This window comes from Ochotona curzoniae, unplaced genomic scaffold (genome assembly GCF_017591425.1).
Source record: "Ochotona curzoniae isolate NIBS_2020 unplaced genomic scaffold, NIBS_Ocur_1.0 scaffold_4683, whole genome shotgun sequence".
In the NCBI taxonomy this organism is placed as follows: domain Eukaryota; kingdom Metazoa; phylum Chordata; class Mammalia; order Lagomorpha; family Ochotonidae; genus Ochotona; species Ochotona curzoniae.
In genome coordinates, this window is record NW_024467121.1 from 8,151,250 (window position 1) to 8,175,217 (window position 23,968).

Consider the following 23,968-nt stretch of genomic DNA (forward strand, 5'->3'; position numbering starts at 1 on the left):
AAGAAGCTGTTGTCAGGACAACCTAAGGAGGACAGGTGCTAAGTGATTAATCAGCTCTTCTGTATAAACTTTAAGTGGGAAAGAATTTGTCCTGATGAAAATTACTTTCAAGTAATAAAAATAGAAAATGTTTCATCAGTTAACTTTCAGAAAAATGAAACTGATTTAAGTAGATGACATAAAAATTGACTCAGGAATTAAATTGGCTAAGCAGATTTTATTCCCAAAAATATTTTCCAGTGAAAATTTATCACTATTGGCAGAAATCTTGAATAAAATATTTTTATTTAAAATGCAAAAATGTGTGGTACCCTCTGCTGTTTTGTTGCTGATTCCCTCATCCGCGAATGGTGCTGGCCAGGCCTGGGGTGCTTTTTATATATCAGTGAGGGTGAGGTCCAAGGAAAGTTAGAACAAAAATATTGTTTCCAAGTCTATTTTCTGCTTGCAGACTTATTTGCATAAATACTATGATAGCCAACGTGTCACTGGTCTGAACCCTGTGTATTTGCTTTGGTGCTTGCCACTAGGGAGTGTGTACAGCAAACAGCTCTGCTCACCTTTGAATCAATTTCGATAAGGAATGGCTGTCCCAGTGGAAAATGTTGTCAGTCTTTTTGCATCAAAGCCCCGTGTCCTTTTGCCCCTGAGATACTACTCTTGCAAAAACTGTGTCCTAGCAATAATATTTATTGAATATTCAGTCTTCATTTATGGAAAACATTGCAAAAAAAATTTGGAGAGCTGTGAGTTCATGCATTCCTGCTGTAGAGGAGAGAATTCAGAGTGGGCTAGGAAGATCAGTCACAGGAGGATGGTAAGGTGAGGGGTGTTTGCTAAGCAGAGACAACAGTACAGGGGTCCATGGGATTCCTCAATCTCCTTCAAGCCTCTCAGCCAGTCCATTGAAGAGCTAAAGGACTCCTCCTAGCTGGACTCTGGTAAGAGAAAGAATACCCCAAACAGCCATATTACTAACAGATCACCCCATAGATGATTCCACAGTAACTAGGTAAGCTGACTAGTTATAAGTGTTTGGCCTAAGGTGTCTTTGCTGCCAAGGTGGGCAAAAGATCTATTTGTTGTAGTTAAAATGCTTCAAACACAAAAACCTAGCTTGATTGAGCACTTGGTTATTTAGACCACTTAGATTAATCAACAGTGAGGAGTCTGGTGGATGGGTGAGTGAGCCTCTTCCATCATCTTTTGCAAGCACCCTTACCTCTAAGTCAGTGAAGGGTCTTCTATGTGCAGGATTCAAACTTGGTGAACCAAAGGTCCTGGAGGACCCCTGCATCCATCACCACATTTGCCCCTTCAACAGGCAAAAAGGCCTCACTGAAGGAAGCCAAATGCTGCCTCTACCCTACCTACACCATTCCCTCGAGTCTCTCAATGCTTGGCAACAGCGCACCTGCAGAAGGGACAAAGAATTTAGGTGGGGAATCTTGAAGCTCTCCCTTCTCCTGTTCTTCTGGGATCAAGGTTCTAAGTCTGTTTTCTACAGAGAGGCACACTTAGGTAAGATGACTGACATGAACACTCCAGTGAGCAAAGGAGGACCCTTGTGTCTCGCTGGTGCTTCTTAGAAGTGACCCTGATGCCCAGAAGGAACTCTCACTCCTCCAAAAACAACAAGGGAAAAGCACAATCCTGTTCACTCCTGCTCAGACATTCAAAATCTCTTTGCCAGGAATTGCTTCTTATATCTTAACTCCTGTTGGCAAGCCCCTTAGGTCACAGCAGACGGACCTACTCATGACACTAAGTGTCCCAACTATGAACCCCAGATGTTCTTTGGGAAGCATGGCACCAGTTCCTCCATTTGGTTGATCCCTGGTTGTAACCGGAACCCATCAATCAGACTGTCAACAAACATTTACTGAGTACTTACAAACACATGGAAGTTGGAAAGTTGACAAAGAATACTATAGGCAGCTCTATGTCATCAGTTGGAAAACCTCAGTGACATGCACAGTTTTCCATCAACATTTGATACCAGTAAAGACCCAAGAAGAAACAGAAACTAAATAGCTAAGGAGGAGCCACATGTGTCGATCAAAATTCTACCCCAGACACTGTGCCTGAGTGAAAAACTGCTGCACACCTCTGAGGAACCAACTGTTCTCACCTTTTGGGAAAAATGGCAGTGGCCACTCTGCATAAGGTGCTGTCCTGGTGCTGGGAGACACAGAGCATATTTTCTTACTTTCAAGGGTCTGATGGCATGATACATGAAGATTTATATGGCATGACACATGAAGATTTATATGGGTTAAACTTCAGCCAGGATGCAATAACAGCAGCAATCCAATGATGTCATTTGCTAAGACTTCTGTGATGCAGGTCACTATTCCTCACTTTCACCCTTTGTAGCAGGGAATGTGGCACATATGCAGCAGAGAAATGGATAATAAGGTCATGTTAAATGCCGCTTATACTGCAGCTCCTTCAGCACATGAATTATTCTTGCTATGCCATTATATTCTTTCTCACTGAGTCAAAAAAGATCTCTGACATATTTACACGTCGTCCACAATCCCCAGTGGAAAAATTCCTACCTTGTGGGGTTTTGCGAGGATTTAATTAGTCTATGCCTGGCTATTTACTCAACGTGATTTCCTTCAGGCTTATCCATGCTGCTGCAAATGACAGAGTACATTCTTTTCTATGCCTGAATAAGTGTGTGTATGCACTCATGAAATACTTATATTTTCTTTCTTTACTCATCTGTTTATGGTCACTTAATCTTGGCTGTTGTGAGCAGTGCTGTAGTAAACATGGCAGTGTAGATACCTCCTGGACGCACAGATTTCCTTTCCTTTGGACAAATGCTCAGTAGAGAGATTGATAGTTCATATGGTATTGCTACCTTTAGTTTTTGAGACCATTCCGTACTGTTGTTCTTTTCCTTTTTTAGCATGAGACATGGTATATTTGTGCAATGAGATAGTATTCAGCCTTAAAATGGGAGGAAATTATGGCACACTATTCATAACACAAGCCATACTGTGACTGTGTATCATAGATGAGAGCATTATGTTAAATTGAACAAGCCAGTTACAAAAGAATCAATAATGGGTGACCCCACTTATAGAAGGTACCTGGAGTAGTAAAATGCACGAGCACAGAGAGGAAAACAGAGGTCAGCACGAGCAAGGGGGAGACGAGAACGAGAAGTAGTGTTCAATGGGTACAGAGTTTCTGTTTGGGCTGATGAAAAGAGATAGATAACGGTCACGGTTACCCAACATTGTGGAGGTACTCAATGCTACTAAACTGTGCACTTAACAATGACAATGCCTGTTATGTATATTTTACCACATACAAAAAGAGCCATTAAGGAAAGAGGGAGGGAGGAAAAAGAAAAAAGGAAGGAAGGAAAGGAAGAAGGGAAGAGGAGGGGCGAGCAGAAGGAAGGGAGTAATGAGCCCTTGTAAGCATTCACTGCTAGCTGTAGTGGAAATCCCGCCCCAGAGCTGGATCTCTGCCAGCAGACAGGGAAGGCATGCCCAGTACCATGAGGCTTACAGGCTGAGGCAACAATGCCAAGGCAAGCAGACTCCTGAAGGAGCGAAGGGCATACTACATAGGATTATGCCATGTTGTTCTATCAATAACTTCACGCCAGGGTCACCTGAGGAACTGAGATGTCAGAAAGGACCGCTTGGTCTACCTTTGCCATTCTGCAGCCGGTTCTACGGATGCTTCCAGGAGACATCCCTTCCCATCCCAGAGGCTCGTGACGGTGGTTGTAGTGACCCAAACAAACCAACTCATTGGAGTAAACCTGGTTTTCCTTCCCTTTGCTCCTCCTCTCTGTCCCCAAGTAGCTCCTAGTGACACTGCTACGATGCCCTGCTCTAACCCAGGCACCCCCCAGTCCTATTATCCTTCCAGAAAAACAGGGCCTCGGCCATGTCTTAGATGTCACTCCCCTGTGTGTTTGCTCTTGTGAATTCGCCCCTGTACTGACTGGGTTCTCTCTGTCCGTGGCACCCTCCAGTTCTGCAGCAGCCCAGCTGTAGCCTGAAGCAGCTTCTCCAGCACCCACTCCAGGGCAGCTCCCATGCCCTTTGGACTCTACATTCTGCTTCCTCTTGGACTTTTCACTCCCAGCCTGCAGGAACGCATCGGCGTCAACCAGCCTGCAGCCATAACTACTCACCCGGGCTACCTGGGCAGATTCCAGCAGCTCCTGGACACCTATAAGGACCAACACAACTTCAAATGAAGAACTTAAAACTACCTAAAATAAATAGGGGTGGCGAGTCCCCTTTGCTTCTTTTCCACAGAGTATTAACAAAGAGGGCTTGGCCTTTGAAACACTTTCTCTGTATTTGAAATGTATATACAACATCCTGTGGATGACTGGATAGAACTTTAGTCAGCTTTGCCAGCCAAGAGCGTCTTTCACACGGACCCCATGAGTTTGAGATGTAAACGTCCAGGGTGAGACATGTGTGAGTGTCCCAGGTCTCTCAGTGTCTGTGGGACAGTAGGAGTAGATGACTTGTTCAGGTACTGGGTAAAAATGAGCTGGAAACCACTGAGGGTGCCTGGGGAGCAGCAGCCCTTGCAGGGGCTAAGCCAAGGCCCTGATGGCTTGAAGTTTTGCTCTGTGGTATCCAGAGTCATGCCAAGTGCCCTGCTAGACAATGAGGTGGAGGCAAAACAAAACTTGTTTCCAGCAGGTCCTAGGGCATGCAGTAAAGAGAGAGGGGCAATGGGAAGGACAGCACAGAAAAGACAGACCCGGAAGGCACACCCAGATGCCAGGGTAAGGAGCATGGAACGTAGAAGTCACACAGCAGGTGCTTTTGCCCAGGCAAGAAAGATGCTGCTGACATGATAAATGGTCCTTGAAAGCACCTGCAGAGCTCAAAGCCACTCACATCTCAAGGCTGGTGACAAAGAGACGGGGCTTTATTGTAAGAAGGGCACTTCCCTCTCTCTGACTTAGTGGAAGGGGACAGGGTCCAGCAAGCCTCAAACAGTGCAGGGCAGTGGCACCGAGAGATTCAAGGTCAATATTGATTTTCCTGGGGCCAACATTGGGTCAATATTCATTCAGCAAATAGGCAGGAGGTAGGGTTGAACTGGGCATGGGGGAGTCCAGGGCTGTGTAGGGTCCTGCATACAAGACAGCCAGGGCAGTGCTGCAGGTAGTTGGCTGGCTGCCTGTGGCAGATCACCAGCTTCCCAGACGACAGACCTTGGGGATGAATAAGCAGCAACCCCTGAGAACACACTCCGGCTGCAGACACTCCCTGGGTCCTGCAAAGCAGGTAACAATATGAACTAAGGCTGTGGTGGGAGAGGACTGTTGTTGCTAAGCCCACTCTTGATGCTCCCCACTCCAAGGCATTTTTGTTTGACTCACAAATGACAAATACAGCTCTCTGATTATCTGGTAAATAAAGAAAGACTTTAAGGAGAACAGCTCATTCTCGCAGCACATAGTGAGGCCCTGTGGAGGTCAGGACTCTTAAGAATATGAGTCTCAGGGCTTGCAGAAGACCCAGTATTAAGGATATGTCTTATGGTTCTTGACAATGTTCTTTCAAGATCCTTTTGCTGGTTGCTGGGGCATCTGAAGGGGACATTCTCAGAAATCTGGGCTGGTAATCACTTTCCTGCTGAGGTGTCACTAGAAATGGATGGCCCTCTCCTTGTGCACCTGTCTCCCTTGCTGGCCTCCTTAATCACTGTGAAGCAGAGCTGACAGGGCTTGGGGTTTCTCCATCACAGTGAGCAGACAACCACCACCTGTCTGGACCAGGTGCTCCTGCCGCAGTGTGACACTCTAGGGTCTTTGGTGGGTGGACTAAGGGACATGACCAGTGAGCAAGCAAGGCTCAGAAGGGGACCAGGACAGCCAGTATCTGGGGATGGATAAGGGCTGCAGAGGACAGGAGGAATGCAGGGACACAGTTCTGTCCCCTGCACCTGCCGGGCTCCGTAGGCTGCTTTGCTTCTTGGCCCAGCCCTGGCGGCAGGCAGCTCTGATGGTCCTGACACACACTGCAGAGGTGGGAGGAGACAGCAGATGGCAGGGGTAACTCATCCAAAATCACTCTGGGCAAAAAGCTGAATTCCCCTGATCCTTTTCCAGCTGCAGTCACAGAACCCTGAAGATGGGGTAGCCACCAATCTCCAGACATCTACAGCTCATGGTTCTGGGGGCTGCAAGTCCAAGATCCAGTTACCAGCACATGTGGTGTCAGGTGAGGTTCTGCTTTCTGGCCCACGGCTGGTACCCTCTGGCTGTGTCCTCAGATGCTGGCCACTCTCTGGAGTCTCGCAGCTGAGGGCACTCATCCCGCTCCTGAGAGCCCCAGGCCTGTGGTTCCCAACTTCCACAGGCCCCACCTTCTAACAACCAGCATCACGATGGGCAGGATTCTAACACAAAGTTTGGGAACATATAGCAATCAAATGACAACGGAGTTCAACCTAGATGTCTCCTGCTCTTGTACCCAAGCAAAAGCCGATATGGGGGAGCACCATGCACTGATAAGATTTAAAAGTCCTTTTTGGCCAGTAGTGGAGGGGGCCCATACCCTAAAGACCTCTTGATCCCAAACTGAACTACAAAACAGCAGGATTTATGAAGGCAAAAGCCACAAACCAGGAGGGGTTCCGGTGGGCTGAGCTAATGCAGAACACTCTTAGGGATAAAAAATTACTTATCACTAACTTTGCAAGCCTTTGTTGTTGTACAAGGCAAAACTCATTTTTCTCCTAGTCACACTTGAGCAGCCTAGCCAGGGGTTCAAGTAGTCTTGCCTAGCCGCGTGTGGTTTTCTTAGTCTGGCTCCAGTCTTATGAATGGGGAAATTACCACACCCAAGTTGGAGCCCAGCTCAACATGGAGTCCGTTGTGTCAGGCCTGTTATTTCCCTGTCTTCCCTATAAAACAATATTCAGGACTCCCTGGGCTGAGTGAATGGTGAGCTTCTGTGGGAATTCCTGTCACAGCCTTTTAACTGCACCTCACTCTGGAGCCCAGGTCTCCACATGCTGACTGTGACCGTTAAGGGACCGCACAGAGTTCACTGCAGATCGCTCAGACCATCCGCAGTTCCCGTGGAGGCTAGTCATGTCACTGAAGCCTCTCTGTCCACTGGCCTGAAGCTTATCTCTGATGGGAGGCTCAGGTTGTGGGACCATGCATGGCAGGGACTTGATGAACATGATGTCTGGGTGTGGGGGTGTATCTGTGTATGTGCAGGGGGTGGTGTATGTGCCCTGGGGGTGGAAGTCACGAGCTCTGGGATGATTCACCTGTATCAGGAGGGAGAGTGCATGAAATCCACCCCTCAGCAGCCGCTGTGAATAAAGTTTTATTGGAACACTGAGTGCGCATTCATTAAGACAATGTTGATGGGTGTCCTGGCACTGCAACAAAGCAAGTGGTTGTCTGCCCCTTCCAGACGTTTTGGCTGAGCCCTGCTCCAAGTTAGACTGGGATCACCCCCTGTGAGGGCTGTGCAACCTTCATTTCTATTAGCATCCACTCCTAGGACTCACCAAGACCTCTCCCATTCACAGCCCCAACTGGGAGATGTGAGTTCAGCTGAGCTCAAGTGCTTGCCTGCTTCTGTCCCCAGAGAGTGAATGTGCCTCGCCCTCTGGGTCTCCCCTCTGCGTGCTCAACAGAGACGCTGCCCCTGCTGGGAGCTGCCGCTGAGTGTATAGCAGCCCTGAGTGATCAGGCAGCTCCTGCTGCAGTTTGCCATCAGGGTGTGCCCACTGCAGGCCAGCAGGGAGGCACCCAACAAATAGGTGGAGGCCAGCTGCTCCCACCCCTCAGCCCCAGGCCCTCAGAGCAGTTCCCAGGCTGGCACAAGTAGCTCACCTTTTCTCTCCCGTCTTTGACTGCAGCCAGCCAGCCAGCCAGGGAGCAGCCATGCCTTACCTCCACCGAGACTCGGGGCCCCAGGCGCACCCAACCCCCAAAGATGCCCGGATCACTCACTCCTTGGGCCAGAGCTTCGAGCAACTGAGGCAGGGGTGCCTGAGTAGGGGCACCCTGTTTGAGGATCCAGACTTTCCAGCCAGCAACTCGTCTCTGTTCTACAGCGAGAGGCCCCCGGTCCCCTTCGTGTGGAAACGGCCAGGGGTGAGTGGGGATGAGCAGGGCTGGGCTGCAGGGCCATTGCAACTGAGAGGGCAGCGAGCTCCTGGCATGGGAGGAGCAGCCATACTTGCATCTGCCTGCTCTTCCAGGGAAAACAGAGCAGGGCGAAAGCAGAAAACAGGAAATGCTGTGTGGGATTGAGACGCCCTGGATGGGTGCCCAGGGTGTGTGGCAGCCCCTCTGCTTCTTCTCCGAGCTCTCTGATTGCCCCCAGGACCAGAGCCCTGGAGTCAGCAGAGGGTCTTGTCAGCAGGTGGTGGAATCCAAGGGCACGGAGGCTGAAGGAGGGCACAGGGAACTGCCCACTCCCCTTGCGTGCATGACAGTGTGGGACTGATGAATAGATAGTGCTGCTTCATGGCTTAGTGAATTCCCCATTGATGGGTAATGACTGTGTGTTCCCCAAGGAGGAAGAAGAGGAGAATCAGGGTCAGGGCTGCCCCACACCGACAGGTTGGAGGAGGTAGGTCCCCCGAGGTACCAGCTGGTCCCTGGACTCAGAGTCAATATTTGCTGCATTAGCCGGGGCTCTGCCTCTGACCTGGCACTGGCTAGCTGCCATTGCCTTGGGGTGGGTACTGGCCAGGAAGTGACTCCCAGGGGAACAGGCTGCTTCCAGGCAAGAAAGGGCGGTGCCAAGGCTTTTGGACCCAAAGCAAGACCCTCAGTACTGGGCTACTCAGCCACTAACTTGTCCTGTGACTGTGGTCTCATCACTTCACTTCTTTGTGCTTCAGTCTTTTTGCTTGTGAGATGGGAACAATGGTGACTCATACAGCTCATTGGTTAATGCTCAGGAAGTGCTCAGTATCATTGCTCTCATACCATCACTAGTTCTGAATCTCACTTACCAGAAGCAAAGGACTCACCATAACTGTCTGTATCTTCCCACACCAAAATAACGCTGGAATTCTAACTGTATGACACATTTACTTGGAAAACTGCACACAAGAAAACCTCTGGACTCTTTAGGCATGGGACCTAAGCCTACATAAGTTGTTCTTTATGAAATAGTAAGGTCTATGTTGCTATCTCCTGTTGGAAGGTGTGTGAGCAGTGCGAATGTGAGTATACAAGTGTATGTATGCATATCTGACCAAGTGTAGGCGTGTGTGTGTGTGTGTGTGTGTGTGTGTGTGTGTGTGTGTATACTCAGCTACCCAGGCAAGCATTCACCCCATTGGGAGGGGGAAGAAACTTTCAGTCCCATCCTAGGGTCTTGCACATGGGGGAAACCATTGTAAACATTCAGCAGCCCTACATGAGCTGCGGAGAAAGCTCCCAGGCCATCTCCCTAAGACCACAGAAAGGTACTTGAAACTCAGTTTGGGCTCTCTGCATGAGGCCAAGAGCCATACGAGGTCATGGCTCTGACAGGTGCTGGGGATACATGTTTGGGGCAGGAGTAGCTAAGTGAGAAAAAGGACATTTCCAAAGAGGATCCAAGGCAGACAGTGGAGACTTCTGAGGGGACTGCCTAGAACCCTCCGGTCTTCTTGGGCTTGACTCCAGCCCTCAGCACACGAGCAGATGGGTGCAAGGGTGCTGTAGGCTGGGGGTGTGCTTACATTAGAAGGAGGAGATGCCTGGTCATCTCTCACCCCAGGCTGCCCCCTGTGATCACCTCAGGGCACTGCACAATCAGTAATATTCTCTACAGGTTCCTGATACACAGATCAGAAACACCTGCTAGGACTGGGTCAGGAGCTTCATCAGGGAAGACCTCACGTCCAGGCCACTGACCTCAAAACCACGGGTTTCACGTGAAATGGAGAGTTGGTTTGGTTCACAGAGCTCCCGGACACAGCACAGTGAAAGCTCAGCATGAGGGCTGGGTGAAGGACTAGGGTATCCCAGTCAGAGCTACCACAGCTCTCATCCTCCCGAGCCACCCTGCTGGGATCCACTCACTTTCTGGGCATTACCATGACCCTTCCCAAACCCCTAGGGGTCTCCACCCTTGGCAAACTGCCCTTCCTTCTTCCTTCCTTTCCCCAGTTGAGGTATTGCCTGGCCTGATGATCACATATCTGGGAACAGCCTGGCCTTCAGGTAAATGAGTCATGGCCTCCACCAATGCATAAAAAATGACCAACCGTTTTCACTTCGAGGGCTGTTGAAATCTGACAGATGTGTAGCAACTGCTGTGGTGCTGTGCCCAAAAGTGGGACGGTACTGTGATCCATTGGTGATGTCTGCCACAGGCACATGATGTTGTTTAGATGTCACAGTGACTGCTTCCCAGCCCTTCACTGAGCATGTCAAGGGCATGGCAGGCATAATTTCCATCCCAGAGGAGCATATAGTTTCATGAGGAAATACAATGAATGCGAACTGCATGCAACAACCCATGGCATATTGCACTGTTTTGGGTCGTGACGCTCCACTGTGAAGCTCACGAGTCCTAACCTATTGTGTGGCATCTGCCTCCCTCCTCCATCTATTCTGTTACTACAGTAGGTCCCCACTTCTGCTCCCTTTGACAGGGGAGGCCCCCTTGAAGCCTTGGTGGACAAATACGATGGGAAGGCTAGTGACACACACACAGAGATTTCTATGTGGGTTTTCCATGTTAGTGCCCAAACTTACCCCAGTTATCTCCTGTCTTGTACAAGGTGATTAAAGGAAAAATGAAAAGCTTCTCCAAAAAATATGCTAGAGTCACATGAAATGATCATGGCTTATTTTTAAGTTTTAAAGCAGGTGCATACTTAATAGAAAAAAAAAAACTAACTTGAACCTTCAAAATGGCTTACTTATCAAGGTTAAAAAAATAAGTCTCAAAGAACTCATGGAGCTTTCTGGTGCCATTTATTTCTTTATCTATTTACTTATTATTTTCCATTGTTGTAGGCATAGGGATTCTTCCTCCTTCTCCTTCCCCATTTTCCATTTCCTCCCATATTATTATAATAGTATAGTCTTTTAGTAACAGTTGCCAAGTTTAACATTCTGTGTTTAAGAACATCATGGAACTGTAAGTATAGCGAGATAGAAAAATCTAGTATCATATTATCAGGAGTCTTTTATTTATTCTGTGTGTGGTTCTGGAGCATCCAAGGGAATGGTTGACTGGAGAGAGATGCTTCCAAGCCCCAGCATCCAGGTGAGGCCTTGTCCACCTTGTCTATCTTGTCCACCTTGTCCACCACAGTCCTGGTGTCCTTGGCTCCTGGCAGTGTTCTGCTAATTTGCCAGGTCTGTTCCCTCAGGATTCAGCCTTCTTGCTGAGAAACGCCTCTCTCTCTTTGCCTCCCTCCTTAGCCAGACTCACCCATGACTTTCCCTGCACCCTGAACCAGCTCAGGATTTATGCAAGGGAGCCCCTTGCCTGGAGTACAGCCTGTACCCCCTCCTCGTGAGTGGGTGCTCCATCCACAGCATCCACATTTCCTTACTCCATCACTCTGCCTGGGAAATGCCCAGTCATCCTCAGTCCCTCCCCAACAAGGCCTGCTCTTCCCCAAGCACCCTCAGTGGTCTTTAGTTTGGAGTGTGTTGTTCAGTACAACCCTTACGGCAGCTTGACTGGCAGCGGGGGGTGCCTCTTAGCATTCTCTGAAAGCAGAGGCTCCTGGTGAGCAAAGCTGGGTTACCATCAAGCCCTCTGCCTCATGCCTGTAAGGCTGTCCCACCCACCTGCCCACAGCACTTCAGCCAGCAGGATGGCCTGCTCCCTGGACTCTGGCAGAAGTGTCCTGAGGGTTACATCTGTGGAACGCAGGGAAAAGAGCAGATGTAAGGGGCTGTCATGTCCCCAGGAAGGTCTTAGCCAAGTCCTGGGCACCTTGGAGTTGGGGTGGTCTCTCTGTGTTGTCCTAAGGCAGGATGCCAGGGTCCCCACGGATCAGGCATAGGCAGTGATACCCCCAAGATGCATGACCCTGAAGGGACTCACTCCTCCAGCCAGGCCTAAAGAGGCTATGCTCCTAGCAGTGGTGACAAACCCTTTCCCCACAAAGGAGCAACAGACCACAGCAGCCACCAGAGAGTCTCAGATTTCCCTTTCATAAAGTGGGGACAATTAGGCCACTTACCTTCTCCAGGGTCACTGTGTGACCAGCGTTTAGAAGAGCATTTGGCCCATACATACACTAAATATTAGCAGCTGCCACATCCATAGCTGTGGCTGCAGCCTCACACTTGCATTGCCCACCCTGGGAAGGTCCCCAGCTCTCGCACTTCACTCTGACATCACTTGGCCTGCAATGCCCCTCTGTCACCTCCAACACCTATTTGCCAAGTTGGAATTCCCAAGGTAAAAGCTCCAGTTCACGGCTCAGGAGACCAGCCCAGGAATATCAGAATCTCAAACCTGAGCTTCAAGAAGCTGTCATCTGCAGTGGGTCTCTCATTTCAACTCTCCCCCCAAATACTGGGGGAGGCCTGGAACCCAATGCCAGGGTTTTTACCTACAGGTCCTTCCACTGTGCTCGTCCTCCCCTTCCAGCCCTCCCTCTCTTGCCCTTCTATCTTTTTCTCTTAGTCACATTGTCCCCACCCAGGACTGAACAATCCCCCTATTTACTTTAACTCGGGTGCACTGGGTTGCTGCCCTTCCTGTGAATTCATTCTCAGAACCCGTCCTACCCTTGCCTTTGTTTACCTCTAAGATTGTCTTCCGTGTCTCAGCCTCACTCACAGAGACAGAGGGAAAGCTGGTGGCTTTGGGTTGAGGCTTTGCACTGAGCCCTGTAGACTCCAGAAAAAGTAGGCACCAAGGGGCTGGGCAGGGGCAGGGGCCAGCATGGAGAGTCATCCTACAGGGACAAGGTCCCTGGCTGCTTTCCACTTGTTGTAGACACAGAGCACCTCCCGACAGCAAGAACAGAGTGACCATGGGGCTTGGGGTAGGGGACAGGAGGAAGGTTGCCCTCCCCAGCACCATCTGCTTGCTAAATACAGCCAGGGCAGGAGAGGGGAGGGCAGGCAGTGTGCAAAACCACAGGTGATTAGGGTGATGGGCAGCCAGATTTGCTCTCAGCAGAAACCAGGGCAAGCAACACTTAACTGAGAGGCTGTGAGAGAAGGTAGGATTCTGCTCCAGAAGGTATGGTCTATACCACACCTTGTGCAAAGGACTGACTGTGTGCCTAAGTGCAACTGAGTCCTCAGAGAGGCAAGGGTATTTAGGGGGTTTCTCCCAGTCGCTGGGCACCCTGGCTCTAAGCCTGCAGGCTGAGGGCACACCCTCTTGGGGTGCAACCCAAGCTCTCCATGGTGCTCCTTGTTCTCTTCCTGTCTGTCTGTGAGTACCCATCTGCCTTCTCCCTGCAGGTCCTTCCCAGCCCTCGCCCCACATGTACTCAGCACCCTCCTCTCTGGAGGTGCCCTCTAGCATGCCCTCCACACATTGCCCATGGCCAAGACTTCTCATACACAGAAACTCTGAACTAACTCTGCGTCTGCCCCAGACCAGCAGTTATCCTGGGACATCCCTGGGGTCTCCACAGCCGCCACAGTGTTGGGCACACAGCTATAGAGTGTGCCAACCAACATCTCCAGACCTTATTACAACGGTGGCATTTCCTGCTTAAAAGCTCTGCTTTGTCCCCCATCCCTGGGTACTGGGACATTTGGGAAGATGAGTGTGGCTTCTGCCTTTAACTCTCTCCTTCCCCCAGAGACAAGAAGAAATAGAGAATTTGGAAACAATGATTTCATCCACTTTTTCCTAACCCTCAGTCCTTCCCACTCTGGTCAATCATGTGATCACCTTAAAAGTTAAAAATTAAAAAAAAAAAAAGCTCTGCTCTGGAGAGGCCTTTGGCTAGCCCTGTGATGCTGTATAATAGTCATGAGAGGCCCTGAAAGCAGCCATCCCAGGATGCGCAATGTTAATGTCAAGGAAAAGCCATCTTATGCTACGGTGGGGCTGTCGCCCTGGGGGATCCTGGGGTCCCCAGGCACAATCTGAATTCACTGGATGCTTGTCAAGACTTCTGTGGTAGAAACTTCATTATCCCTTGGTGATTATTCCTGAGTTTTTTTCCTTTTGTATTTTCTCCTAGCTGCATGCAATTTGATAAATACTTCCTAAACAAAACAACTAGTTGGACCCAGTGACAGTTGCAGGTGCATCTGGTTGGGCCAGGCCAGTGGGAGGTTGAATAATGGTAAAGAATAGTGAAGATGGGGCCCGGCGCAGTGGCGCAAGTGGTTAAGTCCTCGCCTTGCACGCCCGGGATCCCATATGGGCGCCGGTTCTAATCCCGGCAGCCCCTCTTCCCTTCCAGCTCCCTGCCTGTGGCCTGGGAAGGCAGTCCAGGACGGCCCAAAGCTTTGGGACCCTGCACCCGCGTGGGAGACCCGGAAGAGGCTCCTGGCTTCGGATCGGCATAGTATCGGCCCGTTGCGCTCACTTGGGGAGTGAATCATCGGATGGAAGATCTTCCTCTCTGTCTCTCCTCTCTGTATATCCGCCTTTCCAATGAAAAAAATAATAAAAATAAATCTTTAAAAAAAAAAAAAGAATAGTGAAGATGGAAAGGAGACAGGGCGTTAAGCAGCACAGCCTACCCTGGGAGGCTGGTCAAACCTGCTGGGCAGGGATCTGCAGGCTTTCAGAGCCCATTTTATGTCCCCCATGTGTGGGGTGGCAGCAGGAACATTGCTGCTTAGCGGAGTTCCCTGGGCTGCGGGACCCCAAGCTGATGATCTTTGAGGATACAGCCTTGGGAAGCTAAGTGGCCTGCCTGCAGTCTCTCCTGTTTTTTCTCAAACATTTTCCTGGTTTGCATTGTCCCTCTGGGCTCAGCTCTGAGCCCTCAGCAAACACCTATGCTGGTCCAGGTCAAGGAGGGCACACTATGCCTCCTTGTCCAGATGGAAGGATGAAGGGGTGGCAGAAGCAAGCCAGGACACTGGCGCCAAGGCACTGCCTCCTTGCCCTGGTTGCCTAGTCCCCAACATTGGAGAGTAGGAACAATGAATGAAAAGGCTCCCAGGCTACTGGGCACTGAGGGTGGGAATGCATGAACTTGTGAGGCCTCCCAAGAGGAGAGGCTAGTGTTCCCAACGCAGTGACTCTGCTAGGCTGGGCTTTGGGAACCCTGTGACACAGCCTCCTTCCTGGCTCTGCTTACATGTGTACTTCAGGAGCTAGCCAATCCAGGCAGCTACCCCAGGGCAGGTGGCCCAGGGTTCTGTCACCTCCAGGCTGGTGCATTATGGAGGAGGTGGATGGCAGAGCCATTTCAGAGCTCAGCTTTTTGCCCTGGAAATCTCTTTGACATCAACCATCCCCGAATCCCTTGGATTCCTCTATTTTCTGTTGCTAAAACCACCATGGCAGAGACTGGGTGTGTCATAAAGAAAAGAGGGTCACTTGGGCTTCTGGATCTGAAGATCCAAGGATCAAGGGTGGCATCTGGAGGTGGCCTTTTCGCTAGCAGAGGTCCAAGAGGGCACTGGGCTTCACGTGGGAACAGGACAGAGAGCACACATTTAAGTCTCATCTGGCCTCCCTCAATTCCTATAAAAGCCATCAATATTTACCCATGGGGTCCCCTCTAATCCTAATCATCCCCCATAAGGCTCTGCTCTATACACTGCAGTCAGAGTAAGCACCCACCCTCTGAATACCTCACCATGGGGACCAAACACCATTAAGAGCTTCACAGGGGACAAACCACATCCAAAACACAGCATGCTGTTGGTTCCTTTGAGACCAGAGAGGATGTTGTATCCTAGGGCGCCTGAGGATAACCAATCCAGTTCCCAGGAGCCTCATCAAGATCTTCAACACTGGCACATCAGCCCATGCAGTTTGGGCCATCTTCCACTGCTTTTGCAAATGCATTAGCAGGGAGCTGGATCAGAAGCAGAGCAGCCAGGACTCCAACCAGCAGTCTTACAGGTTGCTGGCTTTGTGGGTAGTGGCTTAACTCTTTATGCACAGTGCTGGCTCCCATATATGTGTTTTCACCTTGATGCACTTTGATCTCTGAAGAACAGGGTGGGGAGTGCAGATCAGTGTTGGATCCCAGGGACATACCTGTGGTGCACGCTCACCTTGCCTCACCTCACCTCACCTCATACTAAGATCACGAAGTTCATAGGTGGGAAGTTGGCACTGGAACACTTAGCCCTTGCCTCCCAGTGCACAGCCTAGGTGATAAGAACCCTCTGGGTGGAGCTGTCAGCCTGCGCTCTGCAGCCAGGTATGGCATGCGGGGCTGATGGCTAAGAACTCAGGACCCTCCACAGACACAAGCAACAGGAGAAGAGCCTGGGTGCTGGGACATAGGGCCTGGGCAGCGTTTCTCCCCTTTTGGCCCATGCAGGGATATAAATCACCTCCTTTCCAGAGATCCCCTCTGGTAATACTCTGTGTTCCTCCAGGAAATTGTGAAAAACCCAGAATTCATTCTTGGAGGGGCCACCAGGACTGACATCTGCCAGGGGGAACTTGGTAAGTGTTGGGATAGGTGGTGAGGGTGTGGCACTTGGCGAGAGCGGTGCTGGGCAAAAAGCACTGGGGGGTCAGCACCACAAGGCTGTGAGCTGCACAGAGGAGGCCCCTGGCTTGAGGGAGCAGCACTACAACCCTTGCCACTTCCTCCTCTCCAGGGTGGGACCATGCCCTTCTGAACAGAGCTCTGTGGCCTCCACCATCCTGGCACTCACACATCTCTGGGGCTGTGATTGATACTTAGGACCTCCACACTGAGCAACTGAATGAGCCCCAACACAGAATCCAAAAGTCACAAACCTGCACTGATGATGGTTAATGAAGAAGGTGTACCGCTGTACCGAAGTCTCTGAGACAGCAATTTGTCAGGAACAGGAGCTTACTTCCCCATTCTGGAGGTTGGAAGCCCAAGGTCCAGGCCTGCAGACACGTGGTTCCATGCATTACTTCTTCATGAGAGAGGGGTTGGAGGCTTAAGCATCCTCCTGTGGCAGAAGGGATAGATGCAACAGTGGGAACCAGTGCAGTGACCTCGCATGACAGAATGGCAGCAAAGCAGATAGCCTCCTTGTGTGAAGTCTCTTGTTAAAGGACCTCACTCCCACGCACAAGGGAAGTGCCTTTGTGATCCGTTGTCCTGCCGAAGGCCTCACTTCTTGGCACCATTCTACTGATCACTTGATGGCCAGAGGGGATAAAGTGACGGCATAATTGCCTGGCTGGTGTGTGCTTAGGCATGTAGAGAGATCAACACATACACAGGTGACTGATAGATAAGGAGGCAGGCAGATAGAGGGCAATTGGGTAGCTGATAGTTGAAAGATGAAAGTAGCTGATACCTACATATACACGGCCATACAGGGAAGGAAGATAGATGTGTAGATCATGATAGATATGAAGACACAGAGCAAGGTAGGCGAGCAGATGCAAGACAGATGACAGGAAGATGACAGATGCTTGGATGGAGAGAATTGCACATTCTAGAAATAAGTTGACTTTTCAAAACTTTGCATCCAGGCAGTCTTCCTTGGCCATGCTGAGCCTTCCCTAGGAGATTGTTTCTACCCTTCTCTTCACCACCCACTCCTCCACCTCTGTTCCAGAGTCCTACATTGCAATATGATGGAAAAATATTTGTACCAAATCCTTTGTTTTCCAAAATTTTGGCTTGGGACAATGGTGCAAAAATATAGAGTTTCACTTTTTATTTCTCCTTAGTAGAAAGTCGATTCAAAATATCACTTTGTGACATTTTATTATGCCCATAGTACATAGCATATGGCCAACCTATGAAGGACAATAATGAAATGAACCCCTGCGAGCTATCTCCATCTGCAGTAAGAAACAGGTGTCACCAGCATCACTGGTTGCTCCTCCTGGTAGTGTCCTGAAGCCATCATCCAACTGGCCATGTGACAAAGTGGCCTGCAGAGATTGCCTCCTCTTGGGCCTCTCACTGGGTGGCCAGTCTTGCCCGCTGTCCAGGCCCTACAGAGACAAAAGCCATCTTGTTCTGTTCCTGACTGCATAATGGCTTATGAATTGTGTAAGAAGTATGAGCCACGTCTCCACTTCAACAGCTCAGAGCATTCCCAGCTAGACAGATGTTGAGTGGCATGCTCCAGCCACAAACAGACATGTGTTCTGGGACATGGAAGAGAAGCTGGGGATCATCTCACAACGGCAGTGACTCCATCAGCCTTGGGCTGGCCCTGTTCACCTCTGACCTGAGTGTCTTTCCTCATCTTTGCATCTTGGCATGGTGCGGTGTCAGCTACCAGGAAGCTGCTCAGCAGCTTGTCAAATTGATGATCCTGCAAGCCTGTAGCCCACATCACTCCTCACTGGCAACCCTTTAAGTCCACCTGAGGCTCCCCCAGGTCACCAGAGGATGTATCAGGTACCAGTGTGTGTGTGTGCTGGAGCTGAAGTTAGGCTGGCCCACACCCTGCCTGGAGACCCTCGGAGAGCCAGGATGGAGTAAGTCCATTACTGACATCCGGGCCCTGGCGAGCCTCTCTTGCTTGTGTCTGATAACCCTAAAATGGTTCTATTACAGTGTCCAGAGTCCCAGGGACCTAGTCCTTTCCAGAAACGTGCCCTTTGAGCAACTGATGCCAAGTGGGATGGTGATACTGTTTACTGAACACAAAGAGACCTGGATGAAGCTCAGAGCTCCTGTCAGATAACTGGACAGGCCCCGGATATATTCCCACGTCTTCCAGGCTGTGAGGCACATCTGGTGCAGACAAAGGAACAGAAAAGATGCTGCTGGGTGCTGGACATCATTTCTCAGTCTTCTTCCAGATACGTACCAATCTAAAGACATAGCTGGCGAGTTCAGAAGATGAGTTAACATGTGTGAAGAAGGCAAGGTGTTTGAAAGTACACAGAGCTGCCCTGAGCTGCTGCTGCTGTGTAGCCACCAACTATCACCACCGATGCCTACGCTGAGTCCTCATGAGGGAGGGAGTGGAGGAGCAGCAGCTGCACATTTAGCCCCCACCCCCCAGGCCTACAGGGGCCATTTTCGCATCCCCCTCCTCTCCAGGCCTGCTACCTCAGCCCACGTGGGACACCATGCTGCCTTGGTTGCCTAGAGAAGAAGTTGCTGGAATTTTACAGCCGCAGGGCCTAATGGAACCATCTGTCTGAATCCCACAATCTCACATGAGCAAATCCTCCAACAGTGCCAAGGAGCAGGCAGTGTCTGTCTTTGCCAGGCTGGGCAGGAGAAGGGCAGGCCAGGGGAGCTGAAAGGAAGGACAGAGGCACTTGTCCATTTTCTAAATGCAGAACAGATGTGGCCACCCCGGATCTACCCACCTGTCCTCCTGGTCCACCCCTTGTCACACACATACACATGTACCCCCACCCCATCTGCTGTGAAGCAGCACTGGGAACCAGGCCCTCTGATTTTGTTTTATAGGTGACTGCTGGCTGCTAGCTGCTATTGCTTCCCTCACACTTAATGACAGAGCGCTGGCCAGAGTGGTCCCCCAGGACCAAAGCTTCGGCTCTGGTTATGCTGGGATATTCCATTTCCAGGTAAGAAGGAGGTGGGCTGGTGGAATTGCTTCTCTGTGGCCCAGTGGCAAGATGCCACATGTGTCTTTTCCCTGCCCAGTCACCCTGGCATGAACATGATCTTGTCTGTGTAAGAGGCAGGATCCTGAAAGACACAAAAAAACCACCTGTTATTGTAGAATCACATCTAAATGCATCAGAGCAATAAAAGCACTGTGTGCTGGGCTGACTGCAAGCATGCAGGAAAGCTGTGAGTGATATTTTAGCGAACACAGAAGGGTTTGTATTGTAATTTTATTTCGGATTTCATGTGCTGCATGCATAAATGGCCTAGACCATTTATACCTCTGGGAGAACTGGATGATGTTCATGAACAGAAAAGCTCTCTTATTGATGAAATTGAAATTACGGCCGGGGGGAGGGAGGGAACCCCACAGAGACAGCTTTGGTTGGAGTCTGTGTAACCCAGTGCTGAGCCATTGACGCTGGCCTGGCTGAAACTAGGAGTTAAGCACTCCTTAAGGGCAGGTATCAAGCATGTGAGCCTTCCCCTACAGCATCCCAGGGTGTGCATGAGCAGGACATGGACTCACATCCTCATATGGAGCCAGCACTCAAACCCAGGCACCCCCATCTGGTTTGCACGTGTCCCAAAGAACCTCTTAGCCACTCCACCAAGCACCTGCTCTTTCCTTTGGTCCCCACTCAAGTGGTAGTTTCAGGCAGATTTCTCAATGAGCCTTCTCATGCTAGTCTGAGAAAAGGGAAGACTGGAAGCTGCCCGTGGTTTTGGGCAGGAGACCATCAAAAAGGTAAACCTGCCCCTAGCCCCAGCTGCTCACACACAGGCCTGCCTTTGGGGTCAGTGCTGTCCCTCTGCCACTGAGCCTGCAGTGTAGAAGCAGTTCTGGTTCTGACAGCACGTAAGTGTCTTATGGGCTGAGCCAAGGCAGCAGACAGGAAGCTTAGGTTGCAGGGAGGCCATGGCCATGGCCAGTACTCAGGCTTTCTGTACCTGCTGGGGGTAGAGCCACTTTGGAGTCCAAAAAGATTTTATTCCTATCCTCCATAGGCAGGACCCCAGCTCTCCTGGACTCCTGCCTCTGGCCCAACACAACAGCTCTGAAACATGCTGTGAATCCAGGCATGGGAGGTAGGGAGCAGGTGGTTAACTCAGAAATTGCAGACCACTACCCCGTGGCCTGGGGTGCCCTGGGTCCTGTGCAACGTCACAGCTGAGAAGTCCCTTGGCAATATTCTGATTCTCATTTTGCTGAGTCCCAGGGAAGGAAAAGTGGCTGATCCAAGGTCACAAAACAATCAGCCACTGAGCAAGCCCAGTGGTCTGGCATGCTGCTCCCAGGCTGCCCCCTCAAGCAGGGGGCTGGAATGCCCCCTGCCTGGCTGGGAACTGGACCCACGGGTGCTGAAAATGCTCCACTTGCTTCCCATCTCAGCCTCCTGGGAGGCACAGCATTAGAAACAGACCCCTTCCATCTGTCACACTCTGCTCCTGACCCTCAGGTAGGTGTGTGACAGAGCCATCTCACTGTCCCTGCCAGGTCCCCGGAGTCTGACCCTCCAAGGCAGATCTCCCTTGCATGCCCTTCCCTCTGCTTTCTCCAACCCTCCTTCACCCCATGTCAGGGCCTGGGACTTAGACTTCTGCTGCACCTGAAGCCACAGGTGCTCCCCCTGCCCCCCCCCCCCGCCCACCCAAGAACCTAAAAGGATGATGTGCCAGGAGGCAAGGTGCCAGGTGAAAGCCCTGAGTGAAAGTCCAGCTTGGGCAGGTGGCAGGAAGGTTCCTTAAAACAACACAATCTCAGGTCAGGCCTGATTGAATTTGGATTGCTGATGTCAAGGGATGCTCAGGATACCATGGCAACACTGTTTAAATACATGGCTTCCAGAGGCACAACACCCATCCTCCTTTTTTGACATTTTCTTTGTTCTCACACTTCACTGTTGCCCTGCAGTCTCCTTCTGGCCAACCGAACCAGGAGAAATGGGGCAGAGGCAGATCCCCACGGAGCCAAAGAAAGGCAGAGAAACTAACGTGACCTCTGTTCACACCATCCCTCCTGCATTTGCGGACCACATATACATGTCTACACAGGCACACAAACACACATACTGCTCTGGCAGACATGTGAGCAAATGCAGACATTTCCATATATACAAGACATAAATGAGTGTGTGCCTGCCTGTGCACCCTCCATATGTGTGTGCCCACATGCACACACATGTATTCACACTTGCCCACACTGCCTTCACAGCTCAGACCCCCGGCACAAGGAAAGCCAGGTCCAACTGGCATTCCTTGTGTAGGTGGACACAAAATTAGCCTTAGGGCTCCACCTATGGGCAAGGAGTGAGTTCACCACAGAGCAAAAACCTGGTGGGGAAAACCGGGGCCCTGTGAGAGGAGGCATCACACACCGTCATCCTCAAAGCCCTACCAGCAAGTCCTTCTTGTGAAGAAGAACAAGGAGGCTAAAGCCCCGTGGAGTGTCTGCATGTGACTGCTGTCCCCCAGCACTTGGCTGACCCTGAGATGCAGAGCTGTTGTCAGTGGTGAGGAGAAAGCTCAGTACCACAGGCAGTGGTTGACACCCCAGGGGTCCCTCCACGGGGTCCACGTGGGACCTTTCTCAGGCTTGCAAAGGCAGTTTGCTCAGAGGAGAGCAGGGGCAATGGTTAAGGGGGCAGTATTACTTCCTGTGTGACTCACCCTCCATGCTTTCTGTCTGAACCCTGGGCCATAGTTCTGGCAGCACAGCGAGTGGGTGGATGTGGTGATTGATGACCGACTGCCCACCTTCAGGGACCGCTTGGTTTTCCTCCACTCTGCTGACCACCGGGAATTCTGGGCCGCCTTGCTGGAAAAGGCCTACGCCAAGTGAGTAGCAGCATGCCCTTTGGAGAAAGCCTAGTCTCCGCTCTGCAGGGCGTGGCAGGGAAGGCCGAGGGCCTGGGTCTGCAGGTGAGGCAAGGGTGGGGATCTGGGGCCTGGTTTTCCATTACAGTCTAGATGTGCCCTTAGGTGCAAGGACCACACACATCCCCTTCTTCTCCCACCCCCAAATCACTATTCTTGCCTTTGGAGACCTGGTGGGAGAAGAGCTGGGTTGGGGGAAGCAAGTGGCAGGCAGCTGTGGCCGTGCCAGTAACACATGGCTCTTTGCATTCTCATGAGACCCTACTGTGGCTAAAACCTCTGGGCTGTTGAGCAGGTGACTGTTGAGGCACTCATTATCCCTCTTTTGGGATGCTTTTTGGGTAAAATCCCAGGTCCACATCAGCCACCTACACATGGATGCTTCAAGCACTGCTACTCACAGTTGAAAAAAAAAAAAAAACCTGGGAACAACCAAGATGAATAATGGGCAAGCTACAGCATTTAATGGGATACTAGTCAAAGATTAAAAGCAATGAATCTTAAATGCCTATTGCTAAGAAGCAAAGAAACCAACCTGAAAAGGCTGCGTGCTGCAGGAGCCCAGTGACATGCCGTTCTGGAAAAGGTGAAACCACGAAGACAGAAAACAGGCCAGCAGTTGCCAAGGTTTTATGGAAAAGGGGAAGGGAGGGGACTGAGCAGCAGGCAGAGCACAGTCTGTCACTGATTTCTTTGTGAAACTGCTCTGTGTGATACTGTCAGGGTGGACAGGTGACAATAGGCATGTGCCACATCTGTACAAGTTCCCACAGCCAAAAATGAGCTTCCTATATGCACAAGTTAGGAGTCACCCAACAGGATGGGGGCTTCTAGGCTGAAACACAGACTACAGCAAGATACCCCAACTGCATTACAAATCAAGAAACAACCTCCCTGAAGGGGGGGAAGGGCTAGGTACTGACTGGTGTGCAGTCTGTAGGATTGCAGGCCAAAGAAATTGCACATCAAATTGTTTTTCAAAGAGCACAGGAGGAAAATCCTGGCACAGCTAAAGCTGTATCCTGAACGGGAGAGTCAGTCAGTCAGGGTGGTGTGAGGCAGGTTTCCCATCATCGGGATAGGAGGTCTAAGTATTGGTGGCTGGAACCATCCATGCCTTGGTGGGTTAGAACTGAGTGCACCCTAACGAACAGAGATGGTTAACCATGTGTATACACATGGCGTAATGTGCACACTCACTGTGCACTCCTTGCTTTGCCAACTGTGCAAAGACCTAGAAGTGACTGCAACCATGGCCACAAGTACATCTACTTCCCAAGTCTTAGTTCTTCCTTTTCCATTGAAAGGAACCAGGATTCCTTGGAGATAAGGCTGGTTGTAGAAAATAACACAGAATGAACATTTTATAATTCCTGAAAGTGAGAACACACACACACAATCTCAAGACTACAGGAGCCAATTGAAGGGACTCTCAATAACCAAA

The 23,968-nt window shown here is 50.5% G+C and overlaps 1 protein-coding gene across 3 annotated transcripts in view; it reads left to right on the top strand.

Annotated features, from left to right (window-relative positions):
- The first annotated feature begins 7,817 nt into the window (after positions 1-7,817).
- CAPN9 (calpain 9) overlaps positions 7,818-23,968 on the top strand; it is a 42,750-nt gene continuing 26,599 nt past the window's right edge. The window contains exons 1-4 of one of the 3 annotated variants that reach the window (XM_040967855.1): positions 7,818-8,125; positions 16,487-16,556; positions 19,486-19,604; positions 22,352-22,485. In XM_040967855.1, coding sequence (XP_040823789.1) covers positions 7,913-8,125; positions 16,487-16,556; positions 19,486-19,604; positions 22,352-22,485 — 536 coding nt within the window. In that variant the 5' untranslated portion in view covers positions 7,818-7,912. The remainder of the gene's footprint in view (positions 8,126-16,486; positions 16,557-19,485; positions 19,605-22,351; positions 22,486-23,968) is intronic. The other 2 variants (XM_040967856.1, XM_040967857.1) reach the window with 2 other exon arrangements.